Source organism: Grampus griseus (genome assembly GCF_964374135.1).
Source record: "Grampus griseus genome assembly, chromosome: 10".
Classification (NCBI taxonomy): Eukaryota; Metazoa; Chordata; class Mammalia; order Artiodactyla; family Delphinidae; genus Grampus; species Grampus griseus.
Window position 1 is genome coordinate 67,971,516 of NC_139004.1, and position 23,504 is coordinate 67,995,019.

At 43.6% G+C, this 23,504-nt stretch overlaps 1 protein-coding gene and 1 pseudogene across 2 annotated transcripts; one reads left to right on the forward strand and one right to left on the reverse strand.

Annotated features, from left to right (window-relative positions):
* Positions 1 to 1,175: 1,175 nt before the first annotated feature.
* On the reverse strand, positions 1,176 to 18,601 carry WDR82 (WD repeat domain 82). The gene is made up of 9 exons (XM_082663221.1): positions 18,273 to 18,601; positions 14,128 to 14,225; positions 11,299 to 11,365; positions 5,244 to 5,343; positions 4,718 to 4,834; positions 4,318 to 4,473; positions 3,433 to 3,502; positions 2,740 to 2,882; positions 1,176 to 1,744 (listed from the first exon to the last, which is right to left on the reverse strand). The coding sequence occupies exons 1-9, from the start codon at positions 18,431 to 18,433 to the stop codon at positions 1,715 to 1,717; spliced, it is 942 nt and encodes a 313-aa protein (XP_082519347.1). The 5' UTR covers positions 18,434 to 18,601; the 3' UTR covers positions 1,176 to 1,714.
* LOC309829141 (deoxyuridine 5'-triphosphate nucleotidohydrolase, mitochondrial-like) lies at positions 7,039 to 7,467 on the forward strand (annotated as a pseudogene). The gene has a single exon. The product of its transcript is annotated as a deoxyuridine 5'-triphosphate nucleotidohydrolase, mitochondrial-like (transcript).
* Positions 18,602 to 23,504: the final 4,903 nt, after the last annotated feature.

A 23,504-nucleotide genomic window follows, 5' to 3' on the forward strand; every position in this document is an offset into this window, starting at 1 on the left:
GGAACTTAGTGAAATAATATGCCACTTGTCCTGCTCTAAGAAGGCCATGCAGGGGAAAAGGCAATGAGCTACGTGCAGCTCACCTCAACCCCGATCAGGAATCCTCCCTCTCCCAGGAGAAGGCAAGGAAAAGAAGTTAAGAAAGCAGACATACCAGGTAAACAGGAATGACCTATAATTGGCAAAGAAGCCTCAGACAAGCTGAAAATGCTCTGGTTCCAGCATCCTGTCCCCAAATGCTGGGAGCCAGACACAAAAGGCATGCAAAAGTGACTGTCACACACATACAGGCGCAGACAGAGCATCACTGGGCAAAAAGGGGGCTAATACTGCAGAGAAGGCCCCAAAGTGCGGCTTGAGGAACACAAGGGAGTCATTCCAAGACCCTCATTTAGCTGCCATGGGGACAGCAAACACTCAAAAGCTTTGCTTTTGTTCAGTCTCCCAAAGGGAAAAAGGTAATAGGGAAGACTAACACTTGTGACAAACACTATTAGCAAGAATGCAGTCTTTCTCCTGGGGCAGAGGACTCTATCTCCTTCAGATACTTTTTAAATATGTGTGTGTATATACACACACCCACACACACACACACACACACACACACACATGCATACATACATATATGTATATATGTATGCACACACATGATATATTTAAATGAAGGTGTACACACATTGTGCTAAAATACAAACAACAGAAATTCCAAGTCATATATAAAAAGGCTGAATATAACATATAACATATAACACAAGCCTAGAGCCAGCTCCTGGTTGGGAGCTGGGGAAGGGGTGGTATCATCTGGAGACTATGTACACAACTTGCAGTGGGCAGGGAAGGCATCAGTGTAAACAACTCAGACTCACTCCACAATACTGGCCCACAGAAAAGCGTGATGTATCTCATGTACAAAAATAGACGCCCACCTTGCTTCTGTATACAACCAAACTTGGCAGGCACCCAGAAGGACTGTGTGTTAGTTTTGATGACAGGGCACCACACCAAGCTGCTGCTAAACCTCCCAGCCCTAGGAACTCATCTGCTACCCCTCCTCCCTCACCCAGAGCCTGAGGCACACCCAGATCATCCACCCTCACATGACTAACTTGCAAGGCTTCCTGGCAAGCAAGGTCCTTCTGTATCTGTCCCTTTCTGACCCTAAGATATATGGAGACTTATTTCTGTAAATATTTGGCACCTAAGTAACATGATGGTTGTGGATAATGCCACAATGACACAGGGAGAACCAGTAACAAGACATGCAGGGTGAGGGCAAGGGGCACTGAGCTGCCCCAGCATCTCAAAACCAGAACTGTGGCTTCCCACGCATTTATGGGGGTGGGCAAAGGGATGTGCAGAATTAACAACTTCACCGACTCCTCAGCAGCAAATACATTCAAAACTGAAGGTGTCTTGAGGGCCCCACTATACCCTAGTCACGAGTCTGGTCACTCCTCTGGAGGAGCTCGGTGCAGTGACAGCTGGAAAATCTGAGTCCTGATTGAATCTGCCGCACCAAGAGTCCTTTTGAAGAAGATTGACAAAGTAATTTTTTTCTTTTGAGCAAATGTACAGCACATCCTTGGGAAGGCCATGTGGAAGGATGCTCTCCAGCCCAGTCAAATGATCCAATCTCACTATTATCTTAGTTCCCTCTGAGTTTTTTCCTACTGGCCACCCTCGCTGTACAGAAAACAGCCAAGCACTATGCAGGTCAGTCATCAATGGTGGGCAACCAGAAGGCCTGGATGGAAGGAGAACATAAGTCAACTTTAAAAAGCCAAGCCCCTCTCATTTCTGAGGGTTTTTCTTACCCCTCCCCAACCATCAAGGCACCCAACCCCAAAGTTAGAGGAGTTATGGCTGGTGGCCTTCCCTCCTGACCAGTTGACTCTGGCAATCTGTGGACAAACACTCTCCCATCTATGTGAAAGTAAACATTGTCTAACTTCCACCATAGTGGTCCAGTGGTAAAGAAAAGAAGAAGTGCTGTCTGGGGAGGTGGGTGTTTGGCCTCACAGCTAATCTACCAGGTGACCTCAGACAGACCCTCTCATTCATGAGCTGTAAAAAATGTGAGGGACTGGACTGGATGGTTTTGCTGCATTTTTTTCTGACACTGTTTTCTTTGTTTAAAAAACAAAAAAAAAAAGAAATGGAGCAATGTGTTCTGGGTAGGCTAGTAATGAAATGCCTCATACCCAAATACCCAGGTAGGTTTAGGAGATGCTAAGAGGAAACTGGAGGCTGAGACTCACTGATGTTTTGTTCTGCTAGTGTTGTCTAGGAAGAGACAGGGGCCTGGAGAAAACTCTAACTGGTGAGTTGTGATCAACTGTAAGAATTTCTGATGAACTCAGCATAACCTGAGAAGAATGGAAAACTGAAAGGGTACAGCCACAAAAGGCTGGTTCAAAGTATTTTAAGAAGCCAAAAAGCTGTGAGGCATAGCCCCAGGTAGTTTGGGCATAAAACCAGGAGCCAGAGCAAAAAAACTGGCCTAAGATCTCCTGGGAGCTCGCGATCCCAGGTCATGGAAAGAAGAGCAAAAGTGAAAGACCAGCGCAACCAAAGATCAGATAATAGAGGTGAAATAGGGAAGCCACCAGCTGAGAAACATGAACTTGGGTGCTTGTAATTGTACCTATTTAGAACACAGCTCACTGTGCTCATTGAAGGACCCACCACCCCAACTGGAAAGGGCCCCTAGATGAAGGACATCTCCCGTTGTTCACATACCATGTTGGAACAAGCACTGGCAAAGGTCATGAACTTGGGGTTGAACTGCAAACAGGTAATGGGGCCTGTGTGTTTACCATCCAACACAGCTACTTTTATACCACTCTCTCCATTCCAGACATGGATCTTGCCATCCTCTGAACCTGAAGAGAATGATCAAGGAATATAACAGCTCAAGGCACAATACAAAGACAAGTGGCAAACAGACATGGATTGACATCTGGAGAGAGGCCAAGCTTCAGGACCCAGCCACCAGCAGAAATGGAGAGGGAGTAATGGCAGTGAAGAAAAGACACTTTGGGAACTGATCTAGACCCTAGTTATTTGTTCCTAGGCAAGTCACTTCCCCTCTAACTTCAGTTTTCTCATTTAAAAAGGGGGCTGAATACGACCACCCTACGAACATCTACACTAAGGTGACTGAATGAAGGGTTACATCAGTGCTTGTAGAGTTTAACTCTATGATGGTCCAGGGAAGACCAACATTAACGCCCGTTCCCAGAAAAGAAAGCAAAGTCAGGACAGTTTAAAGACACTATACCTTTGACATAACGTGCTACACAGAAATCTGAGAAACTCTATCTCAAAAGGATAATAAATAATATCTTAAATTAGTTAAAACTAACAGAAATAACATAATGCACAGTACCAGATAAGTAACACCCAAGGGGCGGGGGGATAAAGGAAGCTTACCAATCATAATAAACTGCGAGTCTGGAGTAAACGAGGCCTCCAGTGTGACGGCTTTGCTGTTGGCATAACCCTAAAACAAGCAGAACAATTCTCATTACAGTGCCATTAACAAAAAATAATGGCCTACAAACACTGACCCCAGCACATACATCTTCTTCTTTTTTTTTTTGATGAAAAAAATTTTTTACAGTAAAATATAGATAACAATTTACTATTTTAAGTATTTTTAAGTGTACAGTTCAGTGACACTAAGTATACTTAAAATGCTATGCAACCATTACCATCTTCTGCCTCCAAAACCTCTTCATCATTCTGAACAGAAACTTCATAATCTTTAATAGTAACTCCCCATTTCCCTCTTCCCCTGCTCCCTGGCAATCTCTGTTCTACTATCTATCTCTATTCTAGGAAACTAATATAAAAGTGGAATCGTCCAACAGTTGTCCTTTTGTGTCTGGCTTATTTCACTTAGCATAATGTTTTCAAGGTTCATCCATGTTGTAGTACATACATCACCTTCCTTTCTGTGAAACCCTTTCTTCCTCATGCACAGTGCTATGAAGGTTTCAAATCTGGCTACCACCCTTTACAATTCACCCCCTTATCCCCAACTCCATACTCAAGGGGGTAAGAAAATGTTTATGGTCAGAAGTTTATTATATTATCTAAACACCAAACTTGAGTCACTGGGTGAGAAGTGAATGTCTCAGAATCCAAAAGAAATAATGCCACGTGCAGGAAGAAAATGCAAGTCCATGCCTCGATGAGTGAGCCAAGGACAACTGCCGGTCTCCACTAACTAGCTAACACAATTCTCAGAAGGGATGAGCATGGAAAAAAGGTAGAGTATGGGGAAAAAAACATGGTTAAAAGTTGTCAGCTCACCCCAAACGTATGCATCACCACTCCCTTGAATGCATCGATCAGACGGATGAAGCTGCCATTGGTGGAGATGAGGATGAGTTTGCCATCATTGCTGAACTTAAGCCCTGTCCACTCACAAGTCCGATCATACTGCATCTTAAATGTCGCAAATGGCCCCTGCAAAAGACAGACAGCAGCCCTAGGCCCAAGGCACATCAATAATTCCTTCTGCCAGAGCCAAATCTCATTCTATCCCTTTAGATTCCTTTTTGACTAGGGAAAGCAGAAGATGAAGTACTGCTCTGACACTTTCTAATATCTACCACATACCTCCTCTACTGTAGAAAAAGGCTCTTAAATGTCCATCTCACCCTTCAAAACTTCCATAATATCAAGACGGTTCAAAGATTCAAAGATTTACCTTATCAAAAGAGCGAAGATCATAAAGTTTGACCATTTCAGAATTGACACCTGCAGCAAAAATTAATCCTTCTGGATCAAAAGAACAAACTGGCTTGCCCTGTAAATGCATGAGACCCTGAGAAAAAAGAAATTTTAAAAAAGTTAATGAACCCAGGATCCTACCAAAAGCAAACACAAAACTAACTAAAATGAAGTTAAAAAAAAACCTGGTCTCCATGCAATTGATTTCAGATCAACCCTAACTGTATAATTTTATAGACACTGAATTCAAATAAAAACAAATCCTTGGAGTCTAAAATATATAGCTCAAAGGCTCCAGGAAAACTGCTTTTAAAGCACTAAGCCACAGATCATAATAAGTATGCACCGGATTAAGGTATTAGCTTAATTACCAGCTACCTACCAGTAAAAGATCTTCTCCAAAATTTAAAGACTCTGGGATCCCAGGAAAGAATCACTGCTTTCCCCCTTCCTTGAGAGGGAGAGTTGAAAACGCTTAAAGTGTAACTGTGAGGCAACATTACCTGGCAGTTAGGAGACCGGAGATCCCAGAGCCGAATGGTCTTATCAAGAGACCCAGAAATGAAAGTGTCATCCACAGGTGACATGGACAAGGCCACCACCCTGCAATGCATCAAGATAAATAGTAGTTGAAGCGAAATATTAACAAGAATTGGATATGAACTCTAAACCACTTTACCTACCTATACATATGTGTTCTCCTAAAAACTCCATTTTAAGAAACACATACACAAGCAATCCGGAACAATCAAAGGCAATTAGTATAAAAAAGCAACTTAAAGCTACAGCATAAAAACATATGATTCCAATGCAAATCAAATCATAATGAAATACCACTTCATACCCACTAGCAAAGCTATAATCAAAAAGAGAGATAACAACTGTTGGTGAGGATGTGGAGAAACTGGAACCCTCATACACTGCTGGTAGGAATGTAAAATGGTACAGTTGCTTTGAATAAGTTTTATACTTCCTCAAAAAGTCAGAGTTACTATATGATCCAAACATTCCACTCTTAGGTATATACCCAAGAAAAATGAAAACATATGTCCAAAAAATCCCCCGTACATGTATGTTCACAACAGCATTATTCATAATTACTAAAAAGTGGAAACAACCCAAATGTCCATCACCTAATGAATGGATAAAGAAAACGTGTTATTGTCATACAAGAATATTATTTGGCAATAAAAAAAAATGAAGTACTGGGGCTTCCCTGGTGGCGCAGTGGTTAAGAATCCACCTGCCAATGCAGGGGACACAGGTTCGAGCCCTGGTCTGGGGAGATCCCACATGCTGCAGAGCAACTAAGCCCATGCGCCACAACTACTGAGCCTGCGCTCTAGAGCCCGCGAGCGACAACTACTGAGCCTGCGAGCCACAACTAGTGAGCCCGCGAGCCTAGAGCCCGTGCTCCGCAACGAGAAGCCACCGCAATGTGAAACCTGCGCACCACAACGAAGAGTAGTCCCCACTCACCGCTACTAAAGCCCGCGCGCAGCAATGAAGACCCAACGCAGCCAAAAATAAATAAATAAAAAAGAAATGAAGTACTGATTCATATTACAACATGTATGAAGTGAAAGAAGTCAGACACAAAAGGCCACACATGATCTGGTTCCATTTATACAAAATATCCAGAATAGGCAAAGTTATAGAGACAGAAAGTAGATTAGTGGTTGCCAGGGGCTGGGAAGAGGGGAAATGGGAAGTGTTAATGGGTACAGGGTTTCTATTTGGGGTGATGAATATGTTCTGGAATTAGATAGTGGTGATGGTTGCCCAACTCTGTGAATATACTAAAAACCACTGAATTGTACACTTTAAAAGGATGAATTTATGGTACTGAACTATATCTCAATTTAAAAAAAAAAAGCATGATTCCTTAACTAGAGGTTTGTGGACTATACTGTTGTTCTCAAACCTGAGTGGCACCAGCATCACCTGGAGGGTGGGTTAAAACAGACTGCTGGGATCCACTGCCAGAATTTCTAATCCAGTAGGTCTGGGGTGAGGTCTGAGAATCTGTGTTTCTAACAAGCTCCTCAGTGATGGTGAGACTGGTGGTTTGGGCCCCACACTTAGAGAGCCACAGCCCTATGCTAATAGCCTATGCTATATTTCTGATATGGGTCCCCTCTTATGGTTACACCAGTCACTCACTGAAAAACACTTCTTCCAAGGCCTCATCCTGAGCTCTCTTGTCCCCTCTGCTCATGTTCTTGCTCTGCCACGCTCTGCGTTGAGGACACCCATCATCTCCCCGGCATTTGGGCCCAGCCCGTGGAGAAGGATGGCATGTGGCTCCACTTTACTTGCCTCTTGGAGCATGCCACGGCCCTAACCAGAGGGATCCTTGAGGTCCGTGGGCTATGACCTGTACAGTGCCTATGAGTCTGTAGTACCATCTACAGAGGAAGCCCTTGTGAAAATGGACACTCAGGTGGCTCTTCCTTCTGGGTGTTATGGAAGAGTAGTTCCACATTCTGCCTTGGCTAAAAAACGCTTCACAGAGAAAGGAGCTGGTGTCACAGGTGAAGATTACAGAGGAAATATTGGTGCTATACTGTCTCATTTTGACAAAAAAAAAATTGGAGTAAAAAAAGTGGATCAAATTGCACAGCTCATTTGTGAATGGGTTTTTTAAATGTAGAAATAGAAGAAGTTCAAATTTTGGATGACTCTGAAAGGGGTTCAGGAAGTTTTGGTTCCACTAGAAAGAATTAAAATGTATGCCATGAGTAAAAAATGGAAAAATGTACTTTTTCTTAAAGTTTTTGACCAAAAAAAAAAAAATTCTTCCAATATAACTAAATTAACATTTGCACTAGATCATCAACTTAAAAATTTAAAAGATACTATAAGCCAAAATTTCCTGGGAATGCTGAGGTGGTAATAAAACGGAGTGAGCAGAATGCATATGAACATGTAATTTTACATCACAGTATTCAGGTCAAAAGTTCAGAGGAAGTCTATCTTGGCACAAGGCTCTACGATGAGAGGTAGAGGGAATACAAGGAGGAACAAGACTTCAACTCTAAGGAAGCTTAACTGTCTAGTCCAGACAACGTCCAAGAGAGGGTCAGAGAAGGCTTTCAGGAAGCAGCAGCACCTGTGGTGAACAGGGTTTCAATGGGAGTGGCCTTTCTGGAAGTTGCCAGATAGGAAGGCATGAGGCAGTTCAGGAACCAGCCCAGAGTTCACTTCAACTGGAGTGGTAGGAGATAACACTGGGAAAATGGGTCAGGCAGAGGGAAAAGAATCTGACTCCAAGGTTTCTTGAGGGAGGCTGTGGTCAGAGCTGTAAAAACAGGGTGCAGAAGCAGGATGTTGAGGGACGGGGAGATTAGGAGTTGACAATAATTTACCTGAGCTAGGACAGAAGCAAAGGAGTATGGAGCACAATGACACATGAGGTTAAACCTAAGTAGAATCAACGGGATTTAACAACTCACCGGATGTGAAGGCAGGGAAAAAGTAGTGAACAGGTAACAGAGACTTTGAGTCGGGAGAATTGGAAGGGACAGAGGTGAAGAAACATGAGGCAGACAGAGGAGCTGGCCCAAGGAATTTAACGATGGATGGAGTATTGGACCTGTAGGTAGAAGTTGAGTCTGGAAATTATGGGCTGAAAATACTGATTTGGGAAGCTATCTGAGGTGAATGAAATCAGTGATGGCCCAAATACCAAGAGGAGGAGAAAAAAGCTAGGGTAGAACCTTGTTTAGAGTCAAAAAGAGAAAGAGAGGCAAAAAATAGCAAAAACAGAACCAAGATGAGAAGCCAAAGGAAAAAAAGTTTTACTGAGAGGTTAAGCACCAAAGAGTCCCAGGCAGTGGATTTTACCTGGAGGCAGCAGGGAAAGGGGAGTAAACAGCTTGGCTTAGATGAGTGAGTTAAACAGTGAATGAGTATGAGGAGGTGGAGAAGGGAATATGCAGATTATTCTTTTATCTTTGATGGCGAAAAGAAGTGGGTGACATGCTCAAGAGATAAATTTGATATAAGGAAGATAAAGAAGACCATAAGGAAGATAAAGAAGACCGAGTAGGTTTCCCCTGGTGAGTAGGGCTTCCCTGGTGGCGCAGTGGTTAAGAATCCGCCTGCCGGGTTCAAGCCCCAGCCCGGGGAAGATCCCACATGCCATGGAGCAACTAAGCCCGTGTGCCGCCAATTACTGAGCCTGCGCTCTAGAGCCCGTGAGCCACAACTACTGAGCCCAGAGTGCCACAACTACTGAAGCCCGTGCACCTAGAGCCCGTGCTCCACAACAAGAGACGTCATCGCAATAAGAAGCCTGCGCACCACAGTGAAGAGTAGCTCCCGCTCACCACAACTAGAGAAAGCCCACGTGCAGCAACGAAGACGCAACGGAGCCAAAAATAAAATAAATAAAAGTAAATAAATTTAGAAGACCAACTAAGTTTGTGGGCAGCAAAGTCCAGTAAGGAGACGGAAGTAAAAACAGAGGGGTTGGTTTTCTCAAAGAAGAAAAGGCTACTTCTTTCTCAGGGAAAGTGTTCTAAGGAAGAAAGGAGTTTAGGTGAAAGAGGAGTTGAACTCATTTTGGATGGCCTTGATTTTCTCAAGAAAGGAGGGACAAAGTCATCTATTAAGAATCAGGAGGTCAGGAGGTCAAGAGATTGGGCAACTGGGAAGATTGGAAAGAATTTCAAACAACTGCAATCAACTCTTTTATTTATTTATTTATTTTTTTGCGGTACGCAGGCCTCTCACTGTTGTGGTCTCTCCCGTTGCGGAGCACAGGCTCCAGACGTGCAGGCTCAGCGGCCATGGCTCACGGGCCCAGCCGCTCCGCGGCATGTGGGATCTTCCCGGACCGGGGCACGAACCCATGTCCCCTGCATCGGCAGGCGGACTCTCAACCACTGCGCCACCAGGGAAGCCCTGCAATCAACTCTTAATTACAGACAGTATATTTGTGAACATTAATTTGACTATAAACAAGCAAAAACATCTACTTGTCACAAGCCATTCTTTGAACTACACAGTAACCAACAGCTGCCACCTCTTATCTTCAGCAACACAGAAATGCCCTTGCCCAATCAGAAGTGCAGCTGAAAACAGTGCTCTTGGTCTACCTCCTGTCAGGGCTTTGAACCACTCCAAGCTACACAGGGTTACTGTACATTTGCAAAGGAAAGCACCTATGATTAATATACCATCCAAGGGAAAATGTGTTTAACATTCAGCCCAAACTCGAAAAACTGGAGGAAAAATAACAGGGGAATTGGGATGAGACAGAGAGAAGCAACCTGCATTACAGAACAGAATAAGGGGGACTTCCCTGGTGGCTCAGTGGTTAAGAATCTGCCTGCCAATGCAGGGGACTCGGATTCGATCCCTGGTCTGAGAAGATCCAACATACCATGGAGCAACTAAGCCCATGTGCCACAACTACTGAGCCTGCACTCTAGAGCCTGCAAGCCACAACTACTGAGCTTGCACACCACAAATACTGAAGCCCTCATGCCCTACAGCCCATGCACCGCGACTACTGAAGCCCATGTGCCTAGACCCTGTGCTCCTCAACAAGAGAAGCCACAATGAGAAACCTGCGCACCACAAGGAAGAGTAGCCCCCGAGCGCCGCAAATAGAGACAGCCCGCGCGTAGCAAAGACCCAACGCAGCCAAAAAAAATAAAAATAAATATATACCTTTAAAAAAAAAATAAGGAAACAAGTTTCTTGACTTTCAAAAAGTACGAAAGGAAAATTTTATTATTTTTTTAAAATAAATTTATTTATTTATTTATTTTTGGCTGCGTTGGGTCTTTGTTGCTGCATGCGGGCTTTCTTTAGCTGCGGTGAGCGGGAGCTACTCTTTGTTGCGGTGTGCGGACTTCTCACTGCGGTGACTTCTGTTTTGCGGAGCATGGGCTCTAGGCACAGGAGCTTCAGTAGTTGTGGCACGCAGGCTCAGCAGTTGTGACTCGCAGGCTATAGAGTGCAGGCTCAGTGGTTGTGGCGCACGGGCTTAGCTGCTTCACGGCATGTGGGATCTTCCCAGACCAGGGCTTGAACCTGTGTCCCCTGAATTGGCAGGCGGATTCTTAACCATTGTGCCACCAGGGAAGCCAACAATTTTATTAATTTTTTTTACATATTCATTAAACTCTTCATGTGGAACACATTTATGTAGAGCAGGGTCATGCTGAAATGGGGGCCACCTATACTGGAAGGCCTCAAACATGTAAATGTACTTTCATTAAGGGATGTCTGATATTTGGGATCCCTAAATGCCAAATGTTATTTTTACTACATAGGTTTCCACTGAATATCTTTAATCCACATTCTTCCTATTAATGTTTTAACTGAGGTTTCGGTTTATCTATGAAGTCCTACCCCTGGCCTCTACAACCTCGATTAATCATGAGTTGACTGTTTAGGGAAGGTTAACAAGAGAAGATTAAGAGGTATGCCAAACAGCGGTGAGAAACTAGCTTCAGTTCACTAATAAAATCTCTCCACTCTTTCATTCTCTGGATAACCTCAGGGATAAAAGAACTATCTACTTCTGTAACACGTGCATCTTACCTTTTGCTATGTCCAGGAAAGTATCTGATGTATTTGTTGTCATGCAAGGACAGGTAACGGATAGTATCTGTAAGAAGATAAATAAGGCATGATGATATCCTACTATTTTTAAAGGAATTTACTTTGCATTTTCATCTTGAAAAGACAAGGTCAAAGAATTCATTGTTTTCCATAATCCAAGCAAGGTATGAATAAATAATAGTGAATAACTACTTTTCACGGGACTAGAGATTTCACGTAATTCAAAAGCAGAGTTCTCAAGTTGACAGCATATACAGCAATGTTTAAAATCACTATTGCTGCCAATCTTTGGCTTCTGCATAGTTACAATGAAACTTGTCCTGCAAATATGCACCCCCCCCCAAAAAAAAACTCACAACAATTTTAATGCCCACAGAATGGCAAACCTTAAAGAAAAACATATGGCTACTGAGGAAATAGACTCAAAGAATTAAACAGCCATGCTGAGCTGAGGATCAGGCTGGATTCTGGCATAAGATACTTTTGTCCAGCGTTCTCCAACAGCATGTCAACCCAACCCTCACCTCATCTTAATGTAAACTGGATACACAACTTACATTAAAACTAAATAAAATGGAAAGAGAATTAATGTTCTACTACTTCTTTTCTAATTAACCAACTATCCAATGGTCCCTTATGCAGAAAAGTGAATTATAAAGTGGCCAAAGGAAATGAGAAAATTTAGGTTAAAAAGATCACAAGACATTTAAAAATCAAAGTCATGAACTATACCAAGTCATAGCAGTGAGAATTTGACAATATCCAAGAAAGAAATAATCACAGAGATTTGTGCTTGGGGCAAATAAGACAAATACTCTTAAAAACCAAATGATTCCTCTGAAAAAGCAAAACAAAAAATGATGGTGGTGGGAAGGGAACGAAGTGCCATAAAGAACAGAACTGGAAAGTACAATGCCCCTGAAAAGACTAGGAATAAGAAACAATTGTTGAGAAAAAGGTTATAGGAAATGGGGCCAAAATACAGAAAGGAAAGCATAGAAAGAACATTCTGGAGGCAAACACAACACAGAAACAGAAAGGCTGAAAGCACCAAGTCATCCCAGTGGATCACAGGGGTACTAATAAGAGGGCATTTAACCTGGGAGAGGGAAAAAGGCACTCTTTGTGTGTTCCAAAACTAAATATGGTTTTCTTTGAAAACATGTTCAAAGTTCTCGAATGACAACTATAAAGTATTCCTGGTTGTTCTATTGCTAGGAACTACTCACCTGCCCTAAGCAGAAAAAGACTTCCTCCCCATTACCTGGTTTTCCCAGAGATGAGCAGGGCGTCGCCATCCTCTCCGCCCCACTCGGTAGCTGGCGCGCTGTTCCTGGCAAGGCAGTGGCCTGTACAGTTATCTCCTGTACCGGGTGGTATCATAGACCCTCAAACTGTACAAACTACTACCTCAGCCTGGAATCAGGCAAAATGATACGGAGCGTTGGAGGAACTCTTCAGGATGGATGCACTCGAGACAGGAAAGGCAACATCCTCACAGCAGAGGCCTGGCAGCAAAGCTGCAAGTGCCACACATTTGCCTCATCTTGCACCATATTTGGAGAATCCTCATTTAATCACCCAGAAAAACACCCCAACAGAAGAAATATACCCCAATAGAAGAAATATACCATTCATTCAGATGATCACAGAGATATATTTCCTCAAGATCCTGTTTTATATTCTTGTCCAAAAGCATCAATTGCACTGCTTACTTAGAAAACCACTTCTGAAATAGAGGCATGAAAAGTATAAACGATATACTTACTAAAAACCAAGTACAGGCAGAAAAGTCTCATTTAAAAAAAAAAAAAAAAAAAAGACTTCTACCCATCTGCTCTGAGATAGGCATAACCAAAACAGCGGTCTAAGAAATCTTTGTTGAATGACATTAGAAAAATTGTACTGCTAAAAATGAAACAATCAACAAATCAGTGAGATAAGTTAAAAAAAAAAAAAAAAGTCCTAACATGAAAGTGTTATAGCTCAATTCCAAGACAATCTGTCAACTGAGAATGACTTATCCCAGGGGAAAAGCAGGTAAAGGCAGAGATCCTTTATTAGAGAAAGAAATTCACAAGTTTAATTTCTAAAAATAAGTCTTTATTCTTCAAAGACATTAACTTTATTTAAAAGGAAAAAGGGAGAGACTTCCCTGGTGGTCCAGTGGCTAAGACTCCATGTTACCAATGCAGGGGCCGCGGGTTTGATCCCTGGTTGGGGAACTAAGATCTCACATGTGTGCAGTGCGGCCAAAAAAAATAAGATAAATAAATAAAAGGAAAAAGGGATAAAATTCAAATCAAAAAGTGTCCCTGGAATCAAAGATAACTAAAGTCAGTATACTGTCCTTTGTGACACAGACCATAAATGGTTGGGCACACACCAAAAACTCTTCTAAGGTCTGCTAAACTACCATAACTCAAGCATCTGTAAAACTATTCTCAAATCTATATATTTTGAACAGGAAGGTAGCATTGTTTACCACTTGCTGTCAAGTATTCTTTCCTTTTATTTCTTCTAAAAGTATTCGTTTCAAGAAGTTCAAACCGTAAATACAATTTGTGGCTTCCTATTTCCACTCTCCACTCTAAACTGGAGACCTTTCATACTCAGTTTCAAGTCCTTCAAAAGTACTAATGGCTTGCTTGCTTCCAGCATCCCTTCAGTCATAACAATATTAGCACAGCTAACATCATAGGAAAATTTAAAGTAACTATAACCAAACAGAAGTACTCACAAAGATTCCGTGAACAATTTAACAAAGGAAACCATGACCATAACTTCCTAAAAAGAAGGCTTGCTTACCGTCTATTTTGTTAGAGCTGTAAACGACTGTGTTTGCTGCATGAGTGTATCTGATGAGGTCCACGCCGTATTTCTTACTGTACAGGGTTCTCTTTGGTCTGATGAGGAAATGGACAGAGAAAGAAAACCATCAAAATCCTCCATCACCAAAATCTAGGATCTTCATATAAAGAGAAGCACTTGAATGATGTGGGAAGGGTGAAGATTCTTGGTAACCTCTAACACTGAAAAGAAACAGAATTTCTTCCAAAAGGGTGGAAACAAACAGAATCAATCAAGTGCAACAGGTTTTCACCTCTGGATACCAAATGCCGAAGTTAGGAAGTGGAAGTAAATCTGAGGGCTCAAATCAGCCTTTACTACAATGTTCAAAAGTAAGCTTTGAGAAGAAGTACATCTATTTGGGAAGAAAGACACACAAAACAAGTCATAACTTCCAAGAAAGAGGAAAATGGGAATACGTCAGACCAATGAGGCCAGAACTTAAGCCATTCACTTGGAAAGAAGCTCTTTCTTTAAGAAGAAATGATTTATCAAAACCGAAACCAGATGTAAAACTGCCTTTCCTAATATAACCTAATATTTCCATCCTCTCTTACAGGTCCAAAGCACTTACTGAGCCTTTTACAAGACAAACCTCACTCTCCCTAACAAAACTAGTCATTGATTCTTTTCTCTTTACTTAAATGTAAAATCACATATTTCTAAGCTAGAGGTTATCAGTCCATTTGTTGAAGTTCCTTAAATGTTATCTTCTTCTATAGCACCCTGAAGATCAAGCTGAAACTGATCTCAGCAAAATATTTAACCAAAAACTTCATAATATTCTACATTTAGGTATAGGAGAATTTCATAAATCCTATATTAATGTTTATCAAGAAGTTAATTTATGAAAAGGAAATTCACCCTCTCAATGTAAAAGCCTCTTGAAACCTAGATGCTAAACAATCAGATGACTCAGGGAACTTTAATCATTTGCACTTTCAATTTTTGTGACGTCAAGGGTTTCCCTACATTAAACCTATTTACAAACAAGACTTCTCACTCCAAATGCACTTAATTTTCCACATTTTTACCTTTACTGAAAGATCAACTAAACAAAAAGAACAGCTCAAATGCTACCTTGTTAAGTCCACCACCCTGGGTTCTGCCATGTAGTTACTGTGTGGTAACCAGTGAGTGAGTGAACGTGCGTGTGAATGTGTGCTTGCTCTCAAAAGATAGTTGACTTTGCTCCTACCAATGGAAACAGAAGCTTACTTATCTCAGTATTTACCCTACAATAATGAAGACAGAGCCTGAAGAACCAATGTTAAAGGAAAATTTTCAGTTCCACTTATATACGGCCTATTTGTCTCAAATATATCCATAGTATTAACCTGAGATTTTGTTCTTAATAACATAAATCTTTTACCTCATATCATTTCCTAGTTTGAAAGCAAGATCCTAATGCATCCATTTCAGAGGATCTTACAGAGCTTATGCATAACATTCTTTCACGAATATTGTGGTAAGCTTCTCTGCACAAACTATGATTCTGGTGATCAGGTACGAATAAATGATATTAAATCCTTCTCTCTGAATAATTCGCATCACCTACCACAGATAATATCCTTTGTATACTTTCAAATTAAAAAAAGAAAAAAAAAAAAACACTCGGGACTTCCCTGGAGGCCCAGTGGTTAAGACTCTGTATGCAGGGACTGCAGGTTCGATCCCTGGTTGGGGAACTAAGATCCCACATGCTATGTAGTGCAGCCAAAAAAGTAAAATTAAAAAAATCACTCAATGGATGAACTCTATTACAAAGAAAGTTTAAGTGAACAGTACACATGGAAAATATTAAGCATAAAGAATCTTATTTTAGCCATTTTCAAACTCCCAACATTAGTACCATCTAATAAAGATACTGTGCCTTCCAAGAAAATGTTATTTTCTTCCAATGTTGGTTTGACCTACACTAGTGGCAAATTTTTTCTTCACATTACCACTTAGGATCACAGATTCCTAGAGGCCAGCGAAGTGATCTGACCAATGTCACATACCTGGTCACAAGGCCAAACTAGAACCCAGGTCTCCTATCAGGTTGCTCTCTGATCACAGATCACAATGAAACAAGGTCACAATTAATCCATACGAATATTTTAAAGAGCGTGCTGTATACTATTGTATCAATGTTAAATTCCCTAATTTGGATAACTGTACTCTGGCTACCTAAGAAAACGTCCTTGTGCTTAGGAAATCCATGCTGAAGTGTTTAGGATAAAGGGGCTTGATACCTCCAAATTACTCTCTAATGGCTCAGGGAAAGAAAAAATTGTGCGTGTGTGTGTGTGTGTGTGTGTGTGTGTGTGTGTGTATCTACAGAGAATGACAAAGCAAACAGAGCAAAATATAACCAATTATTGGGTCCTGGAGTTCTTTGAAACAATGATGTAACTTTTCTGCAAGTTTGTAATTATGTAAAAACGCTACATGAATGAATAAACTGCATTATGTTATAAAATTAACATTTTACTTTTAACAAGACAGCCTTCAAGTCAATGTCATTCCTACCAACCGCAGAAATTAAGCAGTATTTGGAGAGAAACTGTGAAGAAATGCTGCCACAACCTTCATTTTCTTTGAATGAGGATATACATCTCCATCCTCAAATTCATCCAGGGAGAAGTTCTAATCTGTGCACAAGCACTAAACATTTCAAGCAAGTCAGCTTCAATTTACTTCTAGCTCCAGTACCCCACAACCCCAATCTCCACCCTAGCTTTATACGTTACTTTCTATTCCAGGCTAATGCAAGTGGCCGGACCTGGACCAAAACCCATCTATGAAATGAATAACATTGACTCACATCTCTCAGCATCAGTCCAGCTAACAATTCTCTCTTCCCTCAGGACCACCACTATAGGCCACTCTTCCACATACCGCAAGCAGATCCAGAGCCAGTTACATAATACTTTTTCCACAGCCCAAATGGGAAAAAATTGGGCAGAATATAGCCCAGACCAATACAGCATTACTTCAGATAACCAAATTCACAAATGAAGAGACAAGTTCCAAAAGAAAGTTTATAGAAAACATTGGTTTAAGCAAAACAGACAAAAGGAACAGCTGGAGAAGGTAAAGAAAAACCCAAGGATTTAAAAAGAAGATCACAATTTAGCAAGGATTTGGAGAAAGCAAGTCTGGGGCGGGGGTGAGGGGAAGCTGACAGGTCCCCAGGGAAAAAGGCAAAAAGCTGTGCTTTTAAGATCTTGCAGAGATACAGGTGTGGTGAGTCTCCATAGGACTTGGGACAACCTAGAAATGTCATGATCAGACTCGGAATTATGATAAGTCCAAGAGGACCATAAAGTATAATTTTTAAAAAAAGTATAAGAAGAAACACGAAATTGTCAGACGATGCTTTCTTTGTTCTACTAGGAGGTTCACATTCAGGTTGGGATGCGACAGCCAGGTGTGTCTGGCAAAAAGGAAAAGTTTTGGATGCAGGTAAAAAGTTAACTATAAACATGGGCATCAGGACTGAGGGAGCAAGAGAATGATTTGGACCATAAAGGAAATGTCAGGGGGCCCAAAGAGGCAACAAATAAATCCTTACAGCTAACAACTGCAACCCACGCGGCCTTCCGGCAGAAGGGCGGCGGGAAGCTGAGGGGCAGGGGTCGGGTGAAGTGCCAGGGCTGAATCGAGGTGACCGAGCAGAGGGCAGAGAGAGCGAGCTGCCGCTGCTGAACGAAGCAGCAGAGCAGCCTCTGCGGTTCTGCGCGGGGGCCACAGCCGACTGGCACCTTCGACGGAGTCAGAGGAGCGTTAAAGCTACCAGCTGGGGCAGCGGTGGGCGGACCCTGCGTTTAAAGGTCAAGGTCAAGGTGTGGTTTGGTCAGAGATGCTAAGGCTCTCTGTGAGGAGACCGAAGGCAGACAAAACAAATATATGATTACTGTTATTGCTATCGTTATTTTAAAAGAAAAAAAAATGGTCTCCCGGACGGCTTCTGAGGGGACGCGGCCCCAGCGGGAGCGTGTGCAATACAGGCCGCGGGCCAGACCGGGTTAGAGGGCGGGCCGCGGGGGGAGCGCAGGGCCACGACAGGGAGGGCGGGAGGGACTCAGACCCGGGCCCAAGGCCACCGGTGCACTCACTTGCCCTCCTGGCAGTCATAGAGCACGATGGAGTCGTCGTCGCTGCTCGAGATGACCGTCTCGCCGTTGGGGCTGAAGTCGAAGCAGTTAATCTTGTCCGAGTTCTCGCGGAACACCTTGGCGACGCGGAAGCTCCGCAGCACGCTGTCGGTCAGCTTCATGGCGGCGGCTGCTGGTGGCGGCGGCGGCGGCGGCGCAGAGCCGGGGCGGAGCCCGGCGAACGGGCGGGCTGCCGAGGGGCCGACCCGGGCGGGGCGGGCGCCGCGCCGGCGGCGGGCTGGAGAGCGGCCGACAGTTGGGCCGCCTCCTCCGCTTCCTCCTCCTGCTTGTGCAACACTCTTCTGCCGGGACTATGGGGTCTCGCAGACCGGTCCTCCTCACGGTCGCCTCAGGGCCAACCGGCGCGACACCGGCTCATTGTGTCCGCCATCTTGGGGCGACAGGCAGAAGTCGAGGGCGAGGAGCCTCACCGCGGCGCCAGCCGGGAAAAGGGGGCGGGGCGGGAACGGCGAAGCGAGGCGGGGTGGCGGGGCGGTGACGTCAGCGCGGCCGGCGGGGAGTGGTGTGGCTGGGTGGCCAGAGGCGGCGATTCCCCGACCCGCTGGGGGGCGGGAGGGGCGGGGATTCCCACGTCCTTCCCCGCCTTGGGCCCCAAGGCCCTGGGTTCCCGGGAGCCGCGGGTCTTTGTGCGGGGCCGCAACTCCCCCGAGAGACTCGGGTGCCCCCTGCAGGCTCCCCGGCCGCAGGCAGAGCGAGAGCAGGTACTGCGGGGGTTGGGCTGCGCTCCAGGAGGCCTGTTCTGGGTATGAGTCATCGCCGTCGGGCTTTGACCGCGTGTCCACCACATCGCCAGAAGACTTAAATTTATGTATTTTTTAAATTAAGGTGTACTATACGGTAGACTGAATAAATTTTAAGTGGATGAATTTTTTTTCATTTGGGTGAATTTTTTTTTCATGTGGATGTACACTCTTGTGACCACCACCCGCAACTTTTCTTTAAGCCTTCTTTAAAAACTTTGTAATTGATATATAATATAAAGTGCATAAAATGAACTAATTTTAAGTGTTCAGCTCCACACATTTTATGAACACTCATCTTTAAGTTTTAAACCATATTTACAGCTCAAAAAACTCATAGCATCAATTACAAGTAAATTTTTTTTTTTTTTTTTTGCGGTGCGCGGGCCTCTCACTGTTGTGCCCTCTCCCGTTGCGGAGCACAGGCTCCGGACGCGCAGGCTCAGCGGCCATGGCTCACGGGCCTAGCCGCTCCACGGCATGTGGGATCTTCCCGGACTGGGGCATGAACCCGTGTCCCCTGCATCGGCAGGCGGACTCTCAACCACTGCGCCACCAGGGAAGCCCACAAGTAAATTTTTGAAAGGGAAAATTATCTCCTTATTCAACAAAGCACAGTTTTAAATTCTCCTGATATCCTCCTCCTTATTCATATATCAACATAAGCTGTAGATGCTGTCATTTTCCCCCCTGCTTTAGCATTGTATCTTACACATTTTTGCATGTTACTTAAACCAGATTGTTGTTGGTGTTCTCCATTGAGGTATGATTTATGTATAGTAAAAATCGGCCTTTTTCAGAGATAGTTTTATGAGTTTTAAAATCTCCATACAGTTGTGGAACCACCACATTCAAGATATAGAACAGTTGCATTATCCTCTTTGTAGTCATCGGGATTGTTGTGATGGTTCCCATAAGGGATTCTTTGCCTTAAAAGGAAGGAAAGTTGATCTCTAACAAAGGAAAACAATATCTGATCACAAAATAGGTACCATGCGCCTTGGCTTTAACTTCCTACGAGGGTTCATAGATCTCTAACTTGTGTGCAGCCCCTCAAACGTTTAATTGCCTGGGTCTCCAACAATGGAGACAGAGGCCTATTTATTTTGCTTCACTAAACTACAGTGGCTAAAGAGAAGGAAAGGGGAAGAGGAAAGACTGAAACATTTCAATCACTGATACTAGGAAGAAGTGATATCCAGAGATCAGATATAACCTGGACAATGATGAAAGCAAAACAGAAACCTTGGGCTTCCCTGGTGGCGCAGTGGTTAAGAATCCTCCTGCCAATGCAGGGGACATGAGTTCGAGCCCTGGTCCGGGAAGATCCCCCATGCCTCGGAGCAACTAAGGCCACGCACCACAACTACTGAAGCCCATGTGCCTAGAGCCTGTGATCCGCAACAAGAGAAGCCACTGCAATGAGAAGCCTGCACACCACAACGAAGAGTAGCTCCCCATTCGCCGCAGCTAGAGAAAGCCCACGCGCAGCAACGAAGACCAAATGCAGCCAAAAATAAATAAATAAAATAAATTTATTAAAAACCAAAACAAAACAAAACAAAACAGAAACCTCAGGACAGTTGGGGGCTTTCTGGAAAGAACCAGGAGCTATGTCCCATCCCCAGGTAAAAGAAGAACCAGGATCCCTGCACATAAAGTGAACTTGTTCTCTGAGAGTAGAGGGCAAGATCCTGGCTAAGTCTGGGCTGCAATTGCCTCCTGACAAAGAGCAGAGCTTCTGGCTACAATTTGTTCTGGGGTCTGGAAAAAGCTTGTTTGAGTGGAACCCGAATGCATGGCAACTTTCCAAATTACAAAGCAGTGGAAGAAAAGTCCTCTGTGCCCCCCAGAGCACAAACTTCCCTGCAATTCCTGCTTTTTTTATTTCACAGGCTAGAAAGGCTAATGTAGAGTCTGCTTTGAATGGTTTGACAGCAACAAAGACAGATCTGGTGCCATGTCTTAGAATGGTTGGGAAGATGAATGTACCCAGTGAGATACTATTTTTTGGGCCCTCTTAATCTATAAAAATAATCACAGAAACAGCCATAGTCTGCTGAATGTTGTAAGGCAAAAGAAATCTTTGCAATATATCTTTCAAGTTGTGTACTTCCTGTACCTTTCCCAGATTTCACTGTTAGACTGAAGCTTCCTCCCAAGACTTGACTTCCTGAATTATTTTTGGAATGGAAAAAGTCATTTTTTCATATTTTAAGAGCACCCTGAAATGGCTCAGCCTTTTTCACATTCTCACTGTTTCACATTCCTAGCCTGGCTCCCTGCCTGTTACAGTGGGGCTCTCCTGGCTTCCAATCCAACAGTGCCTTACAGGCTGGACTTTAAAAAGTGACCCAGAAGGACTTCCCTGTTGGTCCAGCAGTTAAGAATCCACCTTCCAACGCAGGGGATGCGGGTTTGATCCCTGGTCAGTGAACTAAGATCCCACATGCCGCAAGGCTACTGAGCCTGCACGCTGTGGATTCTGCACGCCACAACTAGAGAGAAGCACGCATGCCACAACGAAAGATCCTACATGCTGCAACGAAGATCCTGCGTGCCACAACTAAGACCCGACGCAGCCAAATAAATAAATAAATAGTGACCCAGAAAGGCTGGCTCCAGTGGGGGGTGGACAGAGGGGACAACTGCAGTCAGAAGTGAATCATATTGCCTTAAAGAGCATTAGCCTTAATTTTTTATATTTCCTTTCCTTTTTTAAAAAATTTATTTATTTAATTTATTTATTTTTGGCTGCATCGTGTCTTTGTTGCTGCACGTGGGCAGCCATCAGGGGCTACTCTTCAGTGCGGTGCGCAGGCTTCTCATTGCGGTGGCATTTGCTGTTGTGGAGCATGGCCTCTAGGCACGCGGGCTTCAGTAGTTGTGGCTCACAGGCCCTAGAGTGCAGGCTCAGTAGTTGTGGCACGCGGACTCTAGAGCACAGGCTCAGTAGTTGTGGTGCACGGGCTTAGTTGCTCCGCAGCATGTGGGATCTTCCCGGACCAGGGCTCGAACCCATGTCCCCTGCATTGGCAGGCAGATTCTTAACAACTGTGCCACCAGGGAAGTCCCTAGGCAATGAAAGTTTTTAAAGAGAAAAACGGGAAATAATCTCAGTTCATCATTAAGGTAGGGGGTCAGATTCTTTGTCACTTTCCGCTGTGTGCAGACTCCCCATGATCTTCCTTTAGATGCTATCTTTTTTTTGGCCATGCCATGTGGATGCGGGATCTTAGTTTCATGACTAGAGATCTTAAATCCCGGACCAGGGATCAAACCCGTGCTCCCTGCAGTGGAAGCGTGGAGTCTTAACCACTGGATGCCAGTGAAGTCCCCTTTTAGATGCTATCTTGTTCATGTAGTTTGCTTGCAGGATTACTGAAGGGAAGGCTGGGGAAAAGATCTAGTCATCTGTACATTATTCTTCATTTCTACTTCTTTTTTTTTTTAATTTTATTTATTTATTTATTTATTTATTTATTTATTTATGGCTGTGTTAGGTCTTTTCTGTGCAAGGGCTTTCTCTAGTTGCGGCAAGTGGAGGCCATCTTCATCACGGTGCGTGGGCCTCTCACTATCGTGGCCTCTCTTGTTGGGAGCACAGGCTCCAGACGCGCAGGCTCAGTAGTTGTGGCTCACGGGCCTAGTTGCTCCACGGCACGTGGGATCTCCCCGGACCAGGTCTCGAACCCATGTCCCCTGCAGTGGCAGGCAGATTCTCAACCACTGCGCCACCAGGGAAGCCCCATTTCTACTTCTTTAACCTAAGAAAAGAGTCAATAGATTAGGCAAGGCATTGTGTGATCAAAAGACTTAAAAGGTATGTTTGGGCTGGAGGCTAGTTAAGCATGGGGGGCACCTGGTGTAAAGGTTAGTTAAAATATAGTTTTGCTAAAGTGACAAGACAAAAAGCCTCCCGCAAAGAGTTGCTTCCTGCACAGAGTTGCTTCCTGCAGACAGTTGCTTACAAAGCTAGACAGTAAATGTGCCGAGATAGAGAGGAGGAGGTGGGAATTGATTGGGTAAGTAGACATATCTGAACGTATGTGGAGACATGTGTGGACCAGCAAATAGATGAGGATATGCAAACATTTGTCCCATAATCATGACCTCTTGTCTGTCTCTAACTTAGGTCTCAGGATGTGGCTGTGTTTGAACTTGAGCTCAGAACACTGGGTTCTGTCTCAGTAAACTTTACTGTTCAGCAATAAATCAAAACCCCATTGCCTCCTCTTATCAGTCACCTAGTTACCTGGATTCCAGGAAAACCAATCCCAATGCTAGGAATTAGCTCTAGCACTTGGCATCAGTGGCAGATAATGATATATAAATAACTTCGTATTTTGTATAATTGTTCTCATGTGCTGTCTACAAAATAAAATTGCTCTTGATAAGATCAGTAAAGATCTTCTGGTTGTCCAATCCAGTG

Excerpts from the sequence above, each read along its gene's own strand:
- WDR82 (XM_082663221.1), bottom strand. The coding sequence starts at position 18,433 with ATGAAGCTGACCGACAGCGTGCTGCGGAGCTTCCGCGTCGCCAAGGTG. Across the intron at positions 14,226-18,272 it reads TATGACTGCCAGGAGGGCAA|ACCAAAGAGAACCCTGTACA; the intron begins GTGAGTGCACCG and ends TTTCCTCATCAG. Across the intron at positions 4,835-5,243 it reads TCCGGTCTCCTAACTGCCAG|GGTCTCATGCATTTACAGGG; the intron begins GTAATGTTGCCT and ends CTTTTTTCTCAG.